Raw genomic sequence first — 22,505 nt, 5'->3', positions numbered from 1 at the left:
CAGTTACATAGGAATTATCTAATGCTGTAGATGTCTTACATACCACATTTTCATACTGCACTGTTTGAGTAAAACCTTTTGTTTACTTCATTCATTCCAAAAGGGAAAAATCATAAGGTTGTTTTTTTTAAGCACTTCCCTAATTTCCCCAATTTGTCCACTGGAAAAACTGAAAAAAGTCCTCGTAGTGTTTCATAAAAAAAATTTTCAGTGTGATTTCCCCTCCAACTGACCCCCCCCTGTGTTTTTTCCACATCTCTTCTTAAGGAAGAAGTGGAGAAACCTTGCCCCTTCACAAACTTACAGGTTGGAAGTTATGGTTCCATTCATCTTTAAAGTGAAGTTTGTATTCCTGTTTTAGGATCTTGTTACACCAGTAAGTGTTTGTAAGAAGATTGGTTTGTTTATGGTGATCAGAGCTTCTGCTTAACCTTAAAATAGCATCAGAATTTTCCAAAAATGGCACTGTTGAAGAATGGTGCTGAAAGCTTTCTCCTTTGCACCATTTAATGTATTAGTAGTGGAGATTAGAGCGCATTATCTAGTTATGCTGATGTGCTTTTCAGGAATGAAAACCCAACAACTTGAATAACCCACCCATCCAAACATACTTACTTTGGCGAGCAGTCCTGAATAAATACACTCAGAATCCTACTCAAGTCTATTCAGTGGGAACAGGAAAATGTTCTTAGGATTGCACTGTTTGTCATTTATGTCATATCAGTGATCTGAAAGAAAAAGAGAATAAACAGTCCTTAAGTTTACAAAAGGGCACACTTTAGGTTGCAAAGAGGCAGTTCTTGTTTGCTTTGGGCAAACAGATTTTTACAAACCTGGGACTTCCTAGAACTGAGAAACAGAAATGCAAAGACAGCAAAAAGCAGAGGTAGAAGTACCTTTCCTTTTCCTTTTATCCCTTAGAAGCTCCTTGATCAATTGATCTTGAGCAGCATATATCTAGTGTTGGAGGGATATAAGGACTGAAACAAATCTTGCCACTGACAATGTAGCCTTGGGGTCCCTATCACTTAGTAAAAAAGGCATTATGTCAGTCACAGAGGCATTGGATTTGTATATTAAAAGGGGGGAAATATAGTGCGATCGAAGTTCCTCGTAAAAGCAGCATTCCAAAAGGGCATGGGCTAATGAGTCAATAGAGCCAGAAGAGCAAGGGCAGATCCTGTCAGAGTATGGTATATTCAGAATTCTGCCCTGTATTACCATAGAAGGGTTAGCATTCAATCTAGTCAAGCAAAAAGCTCTACAGAGACGAGGAGTTGTTAAATAATATGTATAGGCAGGCAGACCACGTGGAGGGGGTATTCCGAAGAACTGGGATGAACAGACACGACGAGCACGAAAAGTAGTGCTGTTATAATCGAGCTCTTTAATGCGCTTTTTAATTTTGGCAAAAGCTTCAGTTTTCCCAAGATCTAATAACATATCTTGCGAGAAGCCCAACAACGCCAGTTTCTCATCTAAGATTTTTTGCCATGAGGATTTAAAAGGGTCATGCTTCAGAGAAGCTAGGAACCCCTCAGTGCTAAAGCACAGTTTAAGGTGTAGTTTAAAGGCGGCCAACCACGCCCTAGCTTCAAGTGACATTTGGCCAAACTCGGAACGAAGAGTAACGCCAGCAACACATCGAGGGGCATTTAGGAGTTTTCGTAAGAACTGAAGCAGTGGACGATCTATAGATTCATTGATGACTGTAATCCAGATGGCAACACCAAAGAAGATAATTGGGGTAATTTTCAGGTTAAAAACCTGAATAGCCCCTGGAATATATTTGCCACCTTTGGTGTGAAAAAAATTGACAATAGCACCAACCCCAGGTTTAATTTTGTTGGACACTGCTTTTTGATGGGCATTCCAATTTAGGTTATGGGAAAACAGAATGCCAAGGTAAACAAACTCCTTGACTTGGTCAACCTCAAAGCCATCTAATACCCAGCGAAAAAGAGGCAATTTTCTCCTCTTAGTGAAGATCATAATCTTAGATTTATGATGGTTTATTTTAAGACCTTCCCTAGAGCAGTACTCAGAAAAAGTTTGCAAAGATCTTTTCAAACCAATTCTTGTGCGGGACAGGAGAACTGCATCGTCAGCATAGAGTAGAATCGGGGTGGGAGGTAGAAGTACCTGCCAGATATATATGAGAGTTTCCCAAATACAACTCCGTTTCCTGTTCTTGACTTTGGAACATAGTAGAAGAAAAAGAAGAAGAGTTGGTTTTTATATGGCGACTTTCTCTACCACTTAAGGAACATTCAAACCAGCTTATAATCACCTTCCCTTCCCCTCCCCACAACAGACACCCTGTGAGGTAGGTGAGGCTGAGAGAGCATGACTTGCCCAAGGTCACCCAGCTGGTTTCGTGTGTAGGAGTGGGGAAACGAATCCAGTTCACCAGATTAGCCTCCGCCGCTCATGTGGAGGAGTGGGGAATCAAACCCGGTTCTCCATATCAGACTCCACCGCTTCAAACCACTGCTCTTAACCACTACACCACGCTGGCTCTCCAGTAGTTTGACAGTAAATGGTGCAGAGATCGTCACCCTTTCAGAGGGCACTGTGATGCAGGGGGTTTCAAGATTGGCCCAATCAAAGTTAGTTGATCTAATGATGTGGGTTTTCTCGAAGAAAAATTGATCTGACTTCGTAAACAAAATTAACATATGGGCAATGTTTAGATTTTATGTCCCAATATCAGCAAAAATCTGGCTGTCCTTAACCAGGGCCAGGGCCTTTTCAACTCTGGCCCCAGCCTGGTGGAATGCTATGCCCAGTGAGCTTTGGGCCCTGCAAGACTTAAAGCAATTCCGCAGGGCCCATAAAACTGAGCTGTTCCGCCAGGCATAAATCAGATCAAAATCTTGAACTGAAATATTTGATTAGGAAAAAACCAAATAAATGTATTTCTGTTATTTCTATATAGTCTGCCTTTGTCACAGGGACTCAAGGCGGATTAACCATAGTGAGTCAGTACAATCAACAAAAGGGAACATTCAATAAACAATGCTTTAGGATTGTAGAAGTCTGGAACCACTACAAAGAACTGAAGAATATCATAAGTATTAACATGACACATTAAGTGGTGCAAAAATTACATAATAGGATCCTATTTACAGTAAGCTATACACAGCAGTATAGACCACACTCCCTAATAATTTATCCAAGTAAATTTGTGAACCTTTTCGTACAGTGTAACCCTACTACCTGTACATAAAGGTCTTCTTGAATAATTCAATTTTGCATAATTTGTGGGAAGCCAGGAGAGTGGGAGCTTTCCTGAGCTCCTCAGGCAGGCCATTCCATAAGATGGGAGTCACAGTGGAGAAGGCACGTGTACAGAGAGTTGTTGATTTTGCCCATTTACAGGTTAGCATCTGCAGAAGACCCTGCTGATGAGTGAAGCTGTGGCTCATGTGGCATTAATGTTATATATATGTGGTATAAAATGCTCTCTTGGACAATTCTGTTTTACATAGTTTGGAAAATGAGAGGGGCATAGGAGCCTTCCTGACCTCAGACTGGCCCTTCCACAATGTAGGGGTTTAGGTTTCTATTCTAACTTTGCCCATTTTCCGCGGCTGACTCAATGTTTGTCAGGTCAGCATCACAAAATTCTTTGCCATGACTGACTGCCCCCTCTGTTTGTCCAATGCATCCAACAGGCAAAATGTCTCAATAGAAGAAGTTATATCCTTGGTTGTCTCAATCCTGATCAGGTGGGGAGTTGGGGAAGCTGCATGGCTCATCTTTACTGTGGTTCTGATAACTAAGAGCACCCTCTACCTACGGATCTTGCCAAAGCCCAAATAAAAGAACACCCTGTCAAGTTCTTACCTACAAACAGTATCTGTTCATCCTGACATGTATCCTCTCCACGTTCATTATCACATGTATTAATTGAATTTACTTCCACAAGGACAAGGAGGTCTCAAGATTTCAAGTTGCCCTTCCCTCAGAGTGAGAATGGAACCTTGATTATTTATCGTGAAGGTTCCTTCTACTCTGAAGTAAGAAGGGCATCTTGCCTGCCTGAAAGACTGGATAAAATGGATGTACGAGATAAAGCACCTACTTTCCAACATATCCAGAAGTGATGAAGAAAAAACAGACATCCGCTACAGCTGACTCTCCTAATTTACTAACCGTTCTACTTTATCTTTGTCACTGTTACTCAGTTCCCAGTTGTTAACCGTTGACGTATCAAATTATAAGATAGCGGTTTTAGCGTTATTTCTAGTTTCTGTTCTGTCTTCCTGTTCCTTACTAGCTTGGTAAGATTAGAAACTGAGTGGTTCAATTCCTGCCTTAGGGACAGGAAGCGGAAATTCTTTCCTGCCTCCCTGGGCATGCAGTGAGAATCACCCAAGATTTCAAGATGCCTTTAACCTCAGAGTAGAAGGAATCTTCACAGTTAGTAATCAAGGTTTCATTCTACCTATAGTATGCTAGTTACCAACATCCTAGAATAGCTGCCAGTTTTGAGCAGGACACCATGTCTCTTGGGCGTCAGCAAGGATCAGTGCTAGTGTCATGCGAGCTGATGGATATCAGTTTTCAAAACCGATATTTTGTTCTTACCCCTTACAAAGTAGTGCAAGCAAAAGGTGCTTTGAAACAAATACTAGCCAACCCTAAATACTTGTTGTGGCTTTGCAGAATCATAGCAAATTGCTCTCTGTTGCCTGTGCTATCATGGTGAGTGAGAATACCAGTTTGGCTGACTGATGTGACTTCTTCATTTCAGAAGATAATTTGTTTCTGCTTGAGCATAGCTACTTGCACAAGGTGGGTCATGGTACGATGGCTGTGAGAGGGTCAGTGTTAAACTAGGGAAATCACAGTGGTTTTACATGATAACTGAGACATGCCATTTGGTGTCTCTGATGTAATAGGAATTGTATATTACCTACACAGGAATGTACACAGATATTAAACCATCCTTGTGTAACCCCTATAGCCTTTCTGAAATAACTTTGTATCTCTAAATGTTGGGTTTGAAAAACTTGTTTTTAAAAACATCTACGAGAATACACACACACAAAAAAGTCATAGAGCTGTGTTGGCGAACCTATGGCACGTGTGCCCGAGGTGGCATGCCGAGCCCTCTCTGTGGGCACGCGAGGAGCCGTCGCATCTGCCTTGGAGTGGCTCGCTGCGGTTGCGTGAGAGGGATGGGCGCACAGCAACAACGTCCGCCTCCTCCTGAGCTTCCCGTCCTGTACTTCCGGGGCTCCAAAAGGCCTCCCCGGATGGCGTCTGGGCCCCTCCCTCTCAGCTGAGCTGCAGCCGCAGCTCAGCTGTTTTTCGGCTCCTGCTCGCTTCTCCGGCTCTGCCCCGCCCGTCTCCACCTCAGACGGGTGAGGCTGTGGCCGAGCACCTTGTTGCGGCGCGGTTCCCGCGTCATCGTCTCTCGTGCTCCACCTCCCCTGTACCATGTTGCCGCGGCGTCTGGCTCCTTCCTTCCTGGCCATGACGCCAGGTCCTCCTGGGCTGCTGCGGTAGGCGGGGCATTCGGCTTCGTCCCTTTGGCCAGTGACTGCCGGGGTTCCTTCCCTTCATACTGCTAGCCCTTCAGTGTTGTGTAGGGGGGTCTGGCCAGGGCTGCCAACTTCCAGGCGAGGCCTGGAGATGTCCTAAGGCTAAAGGGGACTTCTGCCCGGGGGGGGGGGGAGAGATAAGACACACTTTGCTGCTGCTGTTGTTTACCATGAGCACAAACTCAGTAGAGCATTTTGATGCTTACTATCCTGTATCTGGTCTCTCACAAACAAGTCTGCACCCCAGGTTCTCAGTAACTTAACAACTTCTTTATTCAGTCATTTTACATTCCTTCCGCAGAGAGATGAAGACTCTTATCACCCCCCTTGGTATACTAAGAAATGAGTCTTGGGGGGTTACCGCACTTGTATTCCCAGCAATGTATTAAGAGTTTGAAAATGTTATAAAAAATACTGTTCACACTGTCTATGTATTCCCACCGATGTATTAAGAGTTTGAAAACGTTATTAAAAAATACTGTTCGCACTTTGTTTGGCCCCTTTAGCTGTGAAGACGTCTTCCAACCATTTATAAGCTGTGGTATCCAAAAACCCTTTTAAACGATGTTTTTTGCAACATTTTCAAACTCTTAATACATCGCTGGGAATACAAAGTGCGGTAACTTCCTCAGTGAGAATGGTGTGCCGGTTTCAGCTCTCTATGGCCTTTGTGTGTGCTATATGAGAGGACAAGACAGACATGGGACTCATTGTACTGAGATTGTCAGGGGGAACTTTGTATTGGCTGCTGTCCATAGGAACCAACCTGGGCTCCTGCTAATGGGAAAATGAAAGCTTGTATGGATGATCGAGGTCTGCACGCCTCCTGTGTATGGGAAATGTGTTCAACACCTCCACTTCATCTTATTCCAAGAAGGGAATATCAATTTCTTTAGTGTTAACTAATAAGTTGAGGGCAGCAGGAAAAGAGGAAGACCCAACAAGAGATGGATTGACTCAATAAAGGGAGCCACAGCCTTCAGTTCGCAGGATCTGAGCAAGGCTGTCAAATATAGGACATTTTGGAGGACTTTCATTCATAGGGTCGCCATGAGTTGGAAGCGATTTGATGGCACTTAACACACACAATAATGTCCGGTGGCTGAGCAGAGGACGAGTCCTGGAGAGATTTGTACCCTGCTTGGATGAAATTAGGCTGTTTATGAATGAAAAAGGGCAGGAATATCCACAGCTCACTGATATGGCCTGGCTTACCAACCTAATGTTTTTTACAGATTTTACACAACACTTCAATGTACTGAACAAACAACTACAAGGTGTAGGGAAAACAGCAGAAAGGATGCTTTGTGATATCAAAACATTTGAGAGAAAACTACAGGTTTTTGAAAGAGACCTTGAAAGTGGGCAGCTGAAATATTTTCCAAATCTAAAAATGCATTTAGAAAATTCTACAACATTTGCAGACAATCCTACAAGCCATCAGGAAATCTACAAGGAATTTTATAGCATTGTAGCAGCTGCAAAGGTGAATTTTAGTAACAGATTTTTACAGTTCCGTAAGATGGAGACAACCCTGTGTTTTCTTATTTTTCCAGATAAAGCCATATTTGAAGAACTTGATCTTTCCTGCCTACACTGGTTAGATTTAGAAAATCTGGAAATGGAGCTAATAGAATTTCAAGAAAGCTCTATCTGGAAAAATAAATTCTATGACCTGCATGAAACACTTGAGAAGATAGAACGGATGACAAAGGACAGCACAGTTAGTTCTGAAAATGAAATCCTTAAAGTGTGGAATTCTCTGCCCAATAATTTTAAGTCAATGAAAGCACTTGGCATTGCTTTCCTTGCTTTGTTTGGATCATCTTATGCTTGTGAGCAGCTGTTTTCATCTTTGAATTATATCAAATCTGACACCAGAAACAGACTAACAGATGACCTGAGTACTGCATGTGTTGCTCTCAAACTTACAAAATATGAGCCAAGGGTAGACAAATTATCAGCATGCACACAACAGCAAAAATCACATTAATTGTTCAAAAGCATGCCAAATGCAAACTTTTACCTTTCAATAAAAAGTTGTTTGTATCACTGAAAGCTCTGTTATTGTGTTTGTCTTATAAGGCAAAAGATGTTAATGCATGAGTTGTTTTTTCTAAACTAAAACCTCAGTATTCAGGTTAAATTGCCGTGTTGGCACTTTGCGATAAATAAGTGGGTTTTGGGTTGCAGTTTGGGCACTCGTTCTCTAAAAGGTTCGCCCTCACTGCCATAGAGGTACAACATCTAAAAATGTGGATAATGATGGTATTTAAAGGCTACAGAAAATCCATGCAAATCAGGCTTCATTTATTAGGCTATTTCATTCAATTAGTTGGTTTCTTCCTTTCTGCCTCTGATGTATTTTTCATAGAGACAGCCTAGCCTGGTGCTGTTAACTGCAGAATTCAAGATATCAGAATCTCATTTGTTATCAACATAGGGTTTTGCCCCTACTTTGACAAATACATTTCCTGCAGACACAGTGCAATACATTGACTTAGAATGTTGGCATGTGCCATTATATGATACTGAGGCAGAATGGGTTGGGAGGGGAAGTAAACGTGATGTCATTCTACTGAATGAGTAAAATAAGAAATATGTAGTGACATGCATAGTTAGTCACATAGATTGTTTATAGATGGAATTTCACTAGAATGCTTCATAAGCTGGTTTCTTGCCCCTACCTAGAAACGTGAAGGCCCACGGTTTTATTCATCCTCTATGGACTCTTCTTATTTTGGTGAATAGTGGAAAAAACACTCTTATGAAATAATTTTCATAATAATAATTCTTACTTGTCCTGTGGACATATTTTCCAGGCTATATTTATTGTGACCAATTTTGTCCACAGTTAATATACTATAATATGTATGATGATAATACATTTTGAATAGTTCAGTGGTATAAAATGTAACTCAATATCCAAATATACTGCTAGTTTTACTATAACTGGATGGGACTGTTTCTGTCTAAATTACACACTTTGTTTTGTTTACTGTAATATTCTGCTTTTCATCATTTATTTTGTTCTACTGCTCAGGTAGCAAAAAAACCAAAGATACGTGTACATAAATTAGTATAGGGCACAACCGTTTGCTGTATTCTCGCTCTCTTAAGTATTGGGTGTTTTGCAGTTTTGTTTGTCATTTATACTTCCAAGTTACATAAATCTGCCACCTATAAAATTATACTACGCTAAGTACTAAATGGTGCATTTTGTATTGTTAAAGCAGTAAAATAACTTTAGGCGTCATAAGAAAGTAAGTATTGCATAATTCAATGTTTCCCCAAATGTCTGTTTTTTCCTAGAAAAAAAAAGCTGGAAAGAACTTCTTCCCCATGGTTTCAAAATTTATGGAAGTAGCAGCTGGAATTCTAATAATGCATTCCTGAGATCTAAGGGCGAAAACCCTTAGGAAGTCAGGAAGGCACTGCGACGGCATCCGGGCCCCCCGCGATGGTGTCCGGGCCCCCTGCAGCGGCATCCGGGCAGCTAATGATGGCGTTAGCAACCCAGTACGCCGGCAGGAAGGCCTGGATGCTGGTTGCAGGGCGCTGCTGTGGCAGTGCCGGCCCAGGATGCCAACAGCCTTCTGCTGGTGTCCGAATACTGTCAAAGGCTGTGCCGGCGTCCCGGGAGGCATTCCCGGGGTGTTCTGGCACCAGGCTGGGGGTGGGGCCACCTTTAGGCAGCCTCCAAAGCCCTGTCAGCCCTGGAATGCCCCTTTTTATTTTTGGCGAGATACGCCAGCTCTCAGCCCGTGAGGTTGACTTAAGACACTCATGGCGACTCTCCAGGCATTATGCCTCCTTTTCAGCTTACATTGCTAGGTTGCTCTGGCAGCAGAGAATTTTCTATAGGATGACCAGTTTATAACTGTGTTGTAAATATTGTATATGCTTGAACTGAACATCACTTCTACAAGGGCTCATTATAGTTTTCAGCTTTCTTGTAGGATATTTACCCTCCTTTGTAGAAATGGGTGAAGGAAGAATTTGCTCAGTAGGTTTTTTCTTAGAGAGAGGTCTAATACTTTTATTTTAAAATGTTTTTAAAAAATTTCTTGCTTCATATACAAAGTGATGTACAGTTCACAGACTGTTTCTGAAATTCTCATTGTCAACTAAGATGCTGAGCTTCTGTTATTCTTATTGTCAGTGGCTCAGGAATTTGCATATATTGTTATTGTTTGGCAAATGGAATAAAAGTACACGAGAGTACATTAAAGTACAGTAGTTACATTTGAACTAGCAAAGGGAAGGGTTTTAGAGAGTAATGGAGCAATGGTAAACTATGCTTCTTTGATAGTAGTATGTGGATGTTTTGCGTTGAGATCAATCATGCTAATCATGCCTTCCTCTCTTGCTGTGCCTGGAATGTCACAAAGCCCATTTGTCTGCCTACATGGATAAGTTAGGCAATACAGTAAAATTGTGGAGTAATTCAGCCTCTGCCTGGAAACTTCTGCCCATTCCATGCAAACAGCTGCTGATAGTGACTGACGGTGGCTTGGTCCCATTTATCTTGGGTTGGATCCAGCCATCTGTCAGCAGAAGATGCTGATGGCTGCAGTTCTTTCCTTCTGAAAGAGGGAGGAAAGCGTGATCTCATCCCCTTCTCCCTCTGTACAGCTCACTGACCTAGGTGGCTATTACTCCATGCAGATCCTGCAATACTGGGAAGGTACTGTTGAGTAGAGGGTGAAGCGGAGACCATTGATAATCCTTGTGCGAAGACAATTACCTGTTTTAGCTCCTTATTTCCTTATGCTGCACATCTGCATGAGTGTATTGTATGCCCAGGCTGCCATAATTTATATTTATTTACTTATTTCTATTCCCTGCCTTCTTCCCAATGGAAACCCAAAACAGCTTACATTGTTCTCCTCTCCTCCATTTTATCCTCACATCAGCCCCATGAGGTAAGAACATAAGAAGAGCGATGCTGGATCAGACCAAAGGCCCATCTAATCCAGCATTTTGTTCACACAGTGGCCAACCAGCTACCTCTAGGTAGCCCACAAACAGAAAGTCTGCAACAGCATCATTCTGTCTGTGCTCCCTGGCAACTGATTTAAAGAGTATACTACCTCTGGTATGGGGTAGTAGATGTCTATCATGATTAGTAGCCATTGATAGCCCAGTCCTCCATGAATTTGTCCACTCCCCTTTTAAAGCCTTCCAAGTTGGTAGCCACAGCCACATCCTATGGCAGCGAGTTCCACAAATTAATTATAGGTTGTGTGAAGAAATACTTCTGTTTGTCTGTCCTGAATCTCACTCTTCAGCTTCATGTTCTAGTAGGTTAGTTTCTAGTAGGTGGGTTAGGCTGAGTGTATCTGACTGGCCCATAACTGAGTGGGGATTTGAATCTGGGTTTCCCAGATCCCAGTCTGACACTAGCCATCACAACTGCCACAATCAGTGCAGGAGGTGAAGAGGGAGGGCAAGTGGCAAGATTTATTTTTGGCTACCCGTCTAAGGAACCTGGTATTCTTGTAGAGTACAGAGACTGTGTCATACCTCTGCCTGTGGTGGGCAGAGGAAAGGTCTTCTGTAAAGATGCTCACTGACATGTACCATAATAAAGGGGAAAGACTCTTCCAATTGGTCTCGTTGTGCTCAGTGGCTTTAACACAATTGTGTTATTGTTCCAACACAGGTTGAAGGCAAAGAGTGGCATGTTACCATGGAAGGACAGCACAATCATCCACATCATCTAGGGGACCAGAATAATCCACTCTGCAAAGTGGCAAGTCAAGAATATCAGCATGATACTCAGGTAAGCAGCCACCACCACCCTTGTTCTGGAAAATTAGGAAACTGTCTGAAAACATTTATTTATTCAGAGAGCCAGCATGGTGTAGTGGTTTGGAGCAGTGTACTTTAGTCTGGAGAACTGGGTTTGATTCTCCACTCCTCCACATGAGCTGCGGACGCTAATCTGGTGAACCGGGTTGGTTTCCCCACTCCTACACATGAAGCCAGCTGGGTGACTTTGGGCTAGTCACAGCTCTTTTAGAGCTCTCTCAGCCCCACCTACCTGTGTGGGGAAGGGAAGGTGATTGTAAGCTAGTTTGATTTCTTTAGTGGTAGAGAAAGTCGACATATAAAAACCAACTCTTCTTATTATTATTTAAATCAGATGTTCCCCACCTTTTTGAGCCTGTGGGCACCTTTGGAATTCTGACACAGGGTGGTGGGCACAACAACAAAATGGCTGCCAGAGGGGGGGCGGAGCCAAACAGAAAATAGCTGTCACAGGAGGTGGAGCCACACATGAAGAGGAGTAATTAAAAAAAACTGGGAAAGAGGAGTGAGAGGGCATAAAACCAACTCTGTGGTGGCAGCTACAGCTGAAATAACGGTATCTTAATCTGTCTAGCCAGTCAGATCTCCACTGGCCAATCAAAAATACTTTTGTTCAGGACCCCCACATGTCCCCGCCCACTATCTAAAAACACATGGTGGGTGTCAGGAAAGGTGGTGGCGGGCACCATGGCGCCCAGAGGTACCACATTGGGGACTCCTGATTTATATATTTATACCCTACCTTTCCTTAAAGGTACAATGATATACTGTAATGTTCTGCAATCAGATTGAACACATCATGCCTGTTGTTATCATGTTCATTTAGGTCATTGTAATATTTCTAAGGGAAGTCAGAGGAAATATTTGTATTTTAACAAACATACCCTGTGGGTCTAGAGTTAGTTATTAAAATATAAAATAGCAAGGGAAAATTTTAATAATTGATCTGTTCAAAAGTTGTACTGTTTTTACAGATTACTGTACATGATGAGGGGCCTGCGGAATAAGTAGGGAATGTAATAAATTCATTCTGTACATTCCATGACCTGTTCCATCTATATGTTCTGTCTCAAGATGGTGTTTAACCTCATTTTTCCCCTTCACTTCCATGTTCATGTATCGTAATTCCCAAATATGGCTTCAGTGTGTGGATCAAAACATTTGCAAGGGTGACCTCCAAAGACTGGGGAAGACTGTTCTGCAACCCGTAGCCTTGCCAAAAATGTTTTTAAAAGTTGGAGTTAAAAAACCCATAAAACTGGAACAGTGATGTTGCGCATGTACATATATAGCTGCAGAATCTGTTGCTCTAATAAAAATAATTATTGCGTGGTTGCCACTGGAAGGTTTGGGGAGAAGAAAGGGAATGAAAAGGGCAGCCGGTGAGAGTAGGAAGTCAGACATATTGTTTGGGGGGGGGGGAAGTGCTCAGACCTAGCAGGGGTTTGGGGGAGGGGGGGAATTGGAGGGGACAGAGTGTGTAGGGGCCAGTGGCCCACAGGAGAAGGAAGAATGGGAATTTAATCTTTGTGGCTTCTGTGCAGTCCCACACATGGAGGACGACATTCTAAAGCTTTCTGGAAGATTCGAAGCTCTTAAGAGCAGTCCCCCTCCCCTCCATCTTGAGCTGGAGTTTTTCTGCCCAAACAGGAATGTGACAGAGATGGGGAGATAGCTCCTCTCGCCATTCTCTCTTTGCTGCCTTGGAGAGAGGACACGTTCTGAAGCTTTTGTCATCTCAGGATTATTTTTCTTCAACCTACCTGATGGTGAAGCCTGAAATATGGCTCTCTTTAAAAAAAAAAAGGAAGAAGTAAGGGACCAGCAGAACTGCTGTCAGCACAAAGGGCAGCATTGGAACTGCCTCCCAAAAAGGCTAAGAAAAAAAGCAAAACATGTCACTCTGGTTTCCTTGGTGCCAGCCATCATTCTGGTTTCCCCTTGGTGCCAGCAGCCACACAGACATCTCCCAGCATTGACAGTTTCTGTTGGCCCAGCATCAAAACTTGTAATCCCCTCAACACTAGTTGAGGAGTTGACCTAGTTACTCACCCTCAGATGCAGTCTCCATCACCAAGACCTCCAGAGTCACCTTAATCCTCAGAGGATGACATTTTTGAGGTCCCCACCACTACCACCTCAATAAAGCCTGCCCAGCATGCTTTGCCTTGGTGCCCGCCCCAGGGCCCTTGGTACCCTTACCTTCCCATGTATATGCCTCAGTAGGGTCAATGGGAGCAGTGGGAGCAACAGCTGGCTTACCCACCTTATCCATTCCCCGGTGACGCCTCAGGCTGTCAGTTCCAGCAAGTGCCCATCGATGTCAGTGAGAGAGTACTGATGTGAGACACCTGCTGAACATTCATGGATTCAGAGGATGGCTTTGATCAGAATGCAAAGTCAAATCCAAGTGTTCCTTGATGCCATCAGGGATCCATCTCCATATCACCCACTGAGGACTTAAAGTTGTACTCAGAGCAACTGATAAGAGTGGCCAAGGCCCTAGAGCTAGATTATCTGTCATCAAAACTGAGGCCTTTTGGGCCCTGTTATGAAGGTTCTGTATGGCTCAGGTACAGGGCCTGTTACCTTCCTTCCTGGACATAACCAATAACATTTGGGCAATATCAGCATTGGGACTGGCGTCAGTTCAGAAGTTAGAATGCACAAATATATATCTAATGGCATTGCCTGTTTTTAGCCCAAGCTTGTGGCATGTTAATCATTGGAGTACGTGTCACTAGAGAAAACTTTGTTTTTACAACAGTTCCTGTTAACTGGGAGGTACAGTCAACTGTTCCTCCTTAAGCATTTCACCTAGCCTGTTGCTACAGTGTTCTTCTTTTCCACAGCGGGCTATACACAATTGTTTATTTGTGTACAATGAGAAAATTGTTTATGTGTGCTGAAATATCCTAATTTAAAAAATACCTTTAAAAATGGGCCAAATTTATCAGGTATGGGTTCTACCTGATAAAGCTTTTGGTCTCCTGAAACCAGTAATGTTCAGCCTGAGAATAGAGGCATAATTTGCTGAGCTAATTCATTAAAAGAGCAGAAGCGAAGCACAGCTATGAGATTTATAAAAACAATGAGTTGCCTGTAAACACATGGTGCACAGCGACACTTTGAAATACCCTATATGGAAGTCAGCCCCCCTCCCCTAATGCAGCAATTTGTCATATTAAGTCGTTTAATAATAATTGATCTCCTTGAATTAGCCAAGTTACATTTTGAGCAATTAGGGTTAATTACAGTCTCATTTGGCAGGATAGAGCCCATGTAATTATTCCATGAACAAGTATTCTTATGCAGCAGATACATTCATAGCATCTTTAGAGCGCATGTTGGAATTTGAAATGGCATGGTTAACTTTAATTAGTAGATAATAACCCTGTTCTCCTGGTGGCCTGACATTACAATGTTTTGTTGTCATCTGTGACTATTTTTGAGTGTACTTTTTTCACTCTCCCCCATGCTCTCTGTTTACGTGTTGTGGCTGTCTCTACACTCTTCCACTTGAGGCAAAAAATGAAGCTGGGATTATTCAGAAAAGTATAGTCAAGACCCTTAAGAGTTTGTACAGCATGTCCTTCAGGGAGGCTTAAATTTGGGACTATTCCTCTCAGAGAAAAGATTGAAAAGGGAAGATAAGTAGCAGCTCTTGAATATCTTGAAGGCTCTCATTATGAGAGAGGAGGAGAAGACAGAGAAAGTATTGAAAGAGCTCCCGAGGGAGGGATAATAAGTGATGTATTCAAAGTGTAACAATGTGGATTTAGAGTGGAAACCAAGAGACAGTTCCTGGCTGTACCATAAACTGAGCAATGGAGCAAGTTATATCTGGAATATGAACAGGGGCAAAAATGAGTAACAGTTGCCATGTTTGATCATCATGAATGAAAATACTAGGACTTAATTTATGCAGTCACATCAAGTTAAAAAAACCACATTCTAGAGACATCACCTTTGGAACCAACGTGGTAAGCAAAAACAATATGCATAAAGTCCGGTAAATTCATGCAAGGGAATTTGTCCTATTCAGCATGGTAACATCATACTGTGCAATTGTGCAGGTTGGAGTCACATTACCGGGCTGACAAAGCAGGTTAGGTGTGTCTTGCAGATGCCTGCAGTTGGCACTGAACTGTAGTGTAAACTACTCTGGCAGGCATGCCTCTGCTTTCATTCTCTAAACTGGTATTTTTCTTTAGCAGAGTTATAAATACATCTGACCTGCCTTGTCAGCCCTGTATGATATAATACATAGCAAAATCTTTTTCATCAGCTTTTAAATTATGTATTATTTAACTTGTGTCTCAGAACATCAAGTTCAATTGAGTCTTGAATTAGCTGTGATACTTGGTTTAGGGCTAGTGTGGTATAGCGATTAGAGTGCTGCACAAGGCTTGGGAGGTTTGAATTCAAATCCTTACTCAGCCATGAAACTCAGTGGGTGATCCTGGGCCAATCACTACTTCTCAATCTAACCTATCCTACAAAGGGTACATTGTAAGTATTAGTTATTTATTTTTTAAAATTTCTGTTCCACCTTTCTACCTAGTTCAGATTTGCCAAGGCAGTGAACATTAAAGCAAAACATTTGAGACATTAATAACCTTTAAAAATATAAATATATCTATATAAATATATATACACACACACATTTAAAACACATGAAATGTAATATAAACACATAAAACACACAAATTTGGATGTGGGCTAATAAGAGTGAGTGAAGGAACACCAAACAAGAAAAACATCTTCATCTGCTGGTGGAAAACAACAATAGAGGGGATGCAGATGAATCTCCCTGGGGAAGGAAGTTTTGGTGCCACAACTGAGAAGGCCCTTTCTAAGGTTTCCTCTGATGGTGGTGGGCACCCAAAGCAGGGCCTCCAAAGATGGCTGGAGTGGCCAGGTAGACAAGGGCAAACAGCCACGCTTAAACACTAGACTCCATGAGAGGGGGAGGAGCACAAGTTAGTTCCCAAGCTCCCTGAAGGAAAGGCAACTTAAAGATGATAATAAAAATTGAATATTTGAGATTTTCTGATCTGAGAGATGATAGTTATTTTATATTGTATTATCTGTATCTTTGGCATTCCAGAATCAATACTGAAAGCATAGTCAGTTCAGTTTTTAACACTGGGTTACTCATAAGAGAGGATATAATACTCATCAGATTATATAGAGGACAATGTGCTGCTGTTAATTTACTGTTTACCATATCCCTAAATACCATTGCAGGTGTCTTCTAAAGGTGAAATCAGTTAGCAGTAAACGTCACTCAGATATGAACTTTAAAAGCATAGAAACAAACTACAAGATTAATGATGCATTGCAGGTAGTGGGGGGGGGGGAAACATAGCAGACAACAAGAATAATTAAAATTCAGATTGTTGCTAAACATGTAATGGGATTGTAAAGTATTAATTGAGCAAATGTTTGCTGTTTAAAAACAAAAATGAAACATTCCTAACAAAGCTTGTGCTTTTGATATTTGGCTTGGATTTTTTTTGAAAAAGCAGCTATAGTTGCCCAACTAGTCATAATTGCTATCAGCTAAGTGAAGAATGCACTGTGGCTTAGTAGTTAGCTCCTGTGATTGGCTCAGTGGCTCAGTCTTGCCCCTTAACTTCTGGCTTGGCAATGAAGAGCCTGTTCTCACCTGGTACATGTAATTAGCAGCCTATCATAGTACTATCCAGGCTGGGGATACCTCAGATTGTTTATGCTGGCAAGAAAATTAAATTCTTTGGTCATGTAATCGCATGCCTGTGTTGTGCATCTTGTGGCATTCTTAGTCTTGGTGTCTGATTGCACTGCTCCAAAAATTTTTGACGCTGCCATCTTGAATGTAAAATATGTGGCATATTTTGTAAAAGGTTTATATTTATATTTAATGTATTATGTATAATATAAATGGACTGCCCTAATCAGTAAGGAACATTTTGGCATGTTCTGTTTTGACCTGGATATATGCTTTTGTTCATGCTAAAATTTATCATCTTCTCTCTGGTTCCATTGTTGTAATGAGGTCTGATAGGTGGTGGTAGAAAATGCAAATCTAGGTCATTGCATATGTAAATGTGCAGCTGTAATCTTGGCAGATGCCTGAGTGTATCAACTGAGGTGTCCAGTTGTCACCCAGCATTAATGGGGGTTGGCAAGCCGACTTCTGTGGCTGAACCATATTGTATGGAGTTAAAGCCAGCATGCTGATTTGCTAGCGAGATGTGAAGAATGTACTGAAGGACTTTTCATTTAAAATATTTAATTGCATATGAATATTGACTTCATAATTTGCATGTGTCAAACTTTTATGATACCTTACGTTCATGGTATGTTTTATGATTCCTGTGTTCATGGTATGCTTGGCTGTGATGTTGAGATGTATGGTGATAGAATGTCATAGTGTGTGTAAAAGTCAATCAAGATTTGTACAAGTTGCTGCTTCTTGTGCTTTTGGAGTGACTCTGGGACATTTGGGACATTAAATATGATGAATTATGTCTTAACCATGCTGGAAATGCTTACCCCAGCTATCCATCTAAGCTTTAAGCCTACAGTCTGTTACTACCTGCTTTGTGGCAAAAAGTGTTGTCCAGAATTTGCCTCAGAGGACCTCTCCATCCTGGCAGTCATAGCTTCATACCATTAGTGGAATTTTGAGTATCCTTTCTAATGCCTATAAGGCATATAGCGCAAGGGATTTTCAGAATGGTGTGAGAGTTACATAATACTTCAAGGGGAAAGGATGAGGAAGAAGTGCCTCAAATATTGCCTGCTATTTTGTGGAAACAACAAAGTTTTTTACAAGCTGCACTGGGAAACCCCATATTTTCGTGTGTGTGAGTGTGTGTGTGAAGTGCCGTCAAGTCGCAGCAGACTTATGGCGACCCCTTTTGGGGTTTTCATGGCAAGAGACTAACAGAGGTGGTTTGCCAGTGCCTTCCTCTGCACAGCAACCCTGGTATTCCTTGGTGGCCTCGCATCCAAATACTAACCAGGGCTGACCCTGCTTAGCTTCGAGATCTGATGAGATCAGGCTAGCCTGGGCCATCCAGGTCAGGGTCTATATTTTAGTACCAAGGGAGAAAAGGCTATGGTATTATTCATGGTAACTACTCCCTTCTCTCACTCAAATTCTCTTGAAATTTTTAGTAGTGAGGAATTTGAGCACTAGAGGCTGGAGGAATTTGAGCTCTTTGAGAAGGCACCATATTGAGCACGCAAGAGGAGCCAGGAATGGCATTTTTAAAAGGACAATTTAAGAAAGACATTTCAGTAAAGCATAAATGTATAAATATGCATTTGTATAAAAATGTATAAATATGCAAATGTATAAATAAAGTTAAACTGTAGCCTAGTCAGATTGTATGCAAGATTATTTTACTGGTCTCACTCAGAGGAGGAGGGTATCCTTGACTGATTCTTGATCCCTCCTATTGGGACAGGAGACAGGGACAAAACACAGTTTCCTATGGCTCCAGTGGGAGTCACCCTCCTGGCAGTTCTTTTCTTACCTCAGCAAGAATGCATACTTCAGGGTACATGGGTGCAGGCCCTGGTGCACTGCATGCCCTAACTGCTGGTGACAGAACAGATGTGTTTCTGGAGAGGTATAGGCTGTTATCCATGACACTGATGTCACATAGTGGCTATGGTTGTGTTGAACACAGTTAGCTGCACATGTCCATGGGCCTCTGGAGGACAATAGCAGGAGGTGTCTCTGGAATACTTTGGCTAGGAGGAGTTTGATTCACTCCACTTTTGGACACCACTGCTTAGGCCGACTTCTGATTTAGTATAATTTTTCGCTTCTAATGTTTCGTCTTGCAGTAGAGGGGAGTATGTGTCTATGTATCTGGGGACTATGGCATCGTTTTTACTTAACTCAGTATAATTTGCTCATTATTGTTTTTCTTTCCCCATCAAGCAGAGGCACTTGACATCATATCCATATCGCTGCACATTAGCAGACTTTCAGATAGAAAAAAAGATTGGACGAGGGCAATTCAGTGAAGTCTACAAAGCAACTTGCCTTCTGGACAGAAAACCAGTAGCATTGAAGAAAGTGCAGGTGAGCATCTTAATGACCAAAGATTGGTTCAGACAATAACTTCCCAAAAATCTTTTTGTTTGTGGAATTTGCCATGCATCTCACTCTTGTGCCTTGTGTGTAGTATTCTTTAGTATTTCATATTCCACAGGTAGTGTTCTGGAGTACCTTCTGAGTATATTTTATCCACCCACCTGTGTGGTGAAGGTATTTTATTTAAAGTAGCATGATTATGCTGACATCATCTTTGCTGGTAGTATTTTTCCTATCCTTGATCAGGTCTTTCAAATTTCCAGTAACAGCAGGTTGCCCTCTGATTTTGAGAGTGAATGTTAATGTTCTTTGCTTTTAATTGGCGGTGGGAAATACACAAAAAGAAGAAAATTTATCTTGTCAATAGAAAGGCGAAGCATAATTGTGCAATATGTGAAGTGTTAGATCATTATTAGTGATAGTTTCCCTAGCAGTTTTCAGCATGTTCTTATGATTCGCATTTATTTGTACGCTGTAATTTACTTTGGGGTTTTTTGAGGTCAACAAACTGATAAAGAAGTAACAAGCTACATTTCACACACCAATTTTAGCTTCATTTTCTAAATGTTGTTGATAAGTTTTCTGTTTTGTTTACAGGTATTTTTAGATTTTAAACCGCAAGAATTCTGACAACTTGGGTATTATTATAGAGAAATTTAGGGATTGTGGTGATTTAGAACCTGAAAAGTATGGGATCTTCCATGTTTCTTGCTTGGCTTTAAATCTCTATTTTTCCCCCTTTTGAAGATATTTGAAATGATGGATGCCAAGGCTAGACAAGATTGCATTAAAGAAATAGACCTTTTGAAGGTAAGAATTTCTCCTGGTCTGTGATAATGTAATGGGAGCAGGCTATGGTCTTCTAGTGTAACCAAAGATGGGTGGGGGATGTATACAGGCTCTGATTGCAAAGCTCTTACACCTCAATTTGTATTTTTTTTTTTAATTGAAGTGCACAAGATGACAATAGATACCTATTTGTAGATATCCTCCATCTTTTTAGCCTTATTTTTCACCCTTTTTGAGTTGCTGTTGCAAATTAGAGTTTAAAATTATGAATTGTTCTCAGGTAGAGAGCCAGCATGGTGTAGTGGTTAAGGTGTCAGACTAGGGCCTGGGAAATCCAGGTTCAAATCCTCACTCATGCTACGGAAGCTTGCTGGGTGACCTTGGGCCAGTCACCACTCTCAGCCCTGACTCGGGCTAGACTTTGGATGGGAGACTTCCAAGGAATACCAGGGTTGTGATGCAGAGGCAGGCAATGGCAACCCACCTCCAAATGTCTCTTGCCTTGAAAACCCCACAGGGTCGCCCTAATTCAGCTGTGACTTGACGGCAAAAGAGTGGGGGGAAAGAGTTTTGTCAAAAGTTCATTGGACATCTTAGTAATTTGATAGTTGACTTCAAATTTACTCACTAAAGTTGTTCCATAAGTGCTGCCTGTTTTTTCATACCATTGCTGAGAAACCTGCCAAAAGCTTTCAGCATGGATAAGTCAGTATTGTAAAAGTTTTGGTTTCTTTCAACCTGCCAGCTTAGTGAAAGTACTCATTAAGTTTCTGACTCTTTGCCAACACTTCCTTAGGCTACAGGTTGGTCTAAGAAGTGTTAGAGTTATCTAATTCTCTGAAGATCAGTTGGAAGTGTTCTGTCTGGCCCTAGCTACTTTGCAGCTGTTCCCACTGAAACACAGAGAATTGTGCAGATCACCCAGTATGGCAGACCTTGCATTTGACTAAGGTGTGCTTTAATGGAGCATCCTGCTACTGCTCATAGGTTTTTCATCAGGAGAATGCTGAAGCGGTACCCCTTTTATGTTGGTAATGCCCAACCCAAATCCTCGACCTGAATTTTAGCTGTGTTGCAACAGTGCCAATGAACTGAGATTACATCAGAGCTATTCTGTGTGAGGCAAGGTAGATAGTGAGGAATAAGCAAAGAATGCCAAGCTAAACAATTTGAAAAGTCTTCACTGCTTTTGGGGTGCAAAACAAGGTGGGGGTGGGCACTTCCATATGCTTTTCGATGAATTCCGGCCAAAATGTCCACATGTGTTAGAATCATGGGCAAGTGAAATCAAAATACACAGGATGATGGGGGAATATAGATGGTCAATTATCAGCCCTACCGTATAAGATGTCCAGAGGCAACTGCAGATCTTCCTGTGTAAAGCTCACCAGGGAGACAGATGTTAAGTTGTGAATGTTGTTTTAGCTTGGCTGTGAAGAGAAATGAGAGATGATGATATGGTTGGATAATTAGCATTTGCATTTATTATGTGCCAGTATCCCTTGTATTTTCTGAAGGAATTTTTCCTCCACTTGACTTCGTGGTGTCTTCCTGAGCCCCCAAGGGCTGTCCTTGTGTAGCCAGATAAATGCCTAGCTTCATTTGATAAAGCAGGAACCACATCTGGCTGTAAAATGCTGAGATTACCACATTAACTTTTTAAAGTGTTATTTTTGAGACCCCTCTACAAGGTTTGCTGAATTGTGTGCAGAAGTGTCTGCTTTTAAGATGGAGTGGCAGGCACATAACTTGAATCTCATTTCTTTTTTATTGTTTTCCATCTGGGCTACACTTGAGAAGACTCACAGTGACCAGAGACCAAATTGCTAAGATGTTGCTGGATTTGGCCTTCTACAGACAGACCAAGGATAGTGCAGCTGGGAAAATAAACTGGTGGCTTGAAATCTAGTTGGTGGTAGAATCTAAGAATAGTCTGTGGAAAAGTTGTGGTACCAAATAGTAAATGGAACAGTGGTATATTTTGAAACCCTTGGGACTCAGAGGGATTTGGGTAGGGGCAAGGAGGCAGATAGGTACAGGGGGATCAGCATTTGCAGAAACCGTTTGCTATAACTCGTGTTGCCTAGGCATCAGTGGTAGATTCCTTATTGCTCCTTGGTCCTGGCTCATGATTGCTTGCAATGGGACATAAGTGATCAGATTGGCTTTGAAAGTGGCTCTTTGTGCAAGGCTCCCACCTGAGCTGCAGCACGCCCTTCAAGACCCTTGCTGCCAAGCTTGAGAATCTCCCC

The 22,505-nt window shown here is 41.9% G+C and overlaps 1 protein-coding gene across 2 annotated transcripts in view; it reads left to right on the top strand.

The window, feature by feature from the left end:
* NEK6 (NIMA related kinase 6) overlaps positions 1-22,505 on the top strand; it is a 91,251-nt gene that overhangs the window by 32,303 nt on the left and 36,443 nt on the right. Inside the window, exons 2-4 of one of the 2 annotated variants that reach the window (XM_056860212.1) lie at positions 11,218-11,337; positions 19,312-19,452; positions 20,212-20,274. In XM_056860212.1, the coding sequence (XP_056716190.1) occupies positions 11,245-11,337; positions 19,312-19,452; positions 20,212-20,274 (297 nt within the window). In that variant the 5' untranslated portion in view covers positions 11,218-11,244. Of the gene's footprint in view, positions 1-11,217; positions 11,338-19,308; positions 19,453-20,211; positions 20,275-22,505 lie in introns of both variants that reach the window. The other variant, XM_056860211.1, reaches the window with a different exon arrangement.

The sequence above is a fragment of the Euleptes europaea genome, chromosome 14, assembly GCF_029931775.1.
Source record: "Euleptes europaea isolate rEulEur1 chromosome 14, rEulEur1.hap1, whole genome shotgun sequence".
NCBI lineage: Eukaryota > Metazoa > Chordata > Lepidosauria > Squamata > Sphaerodactylidae > Euleptes > Euleptes europaea.
This window is presented reverse-complemented; position numbering and strand designations above follow the sequence as displayed.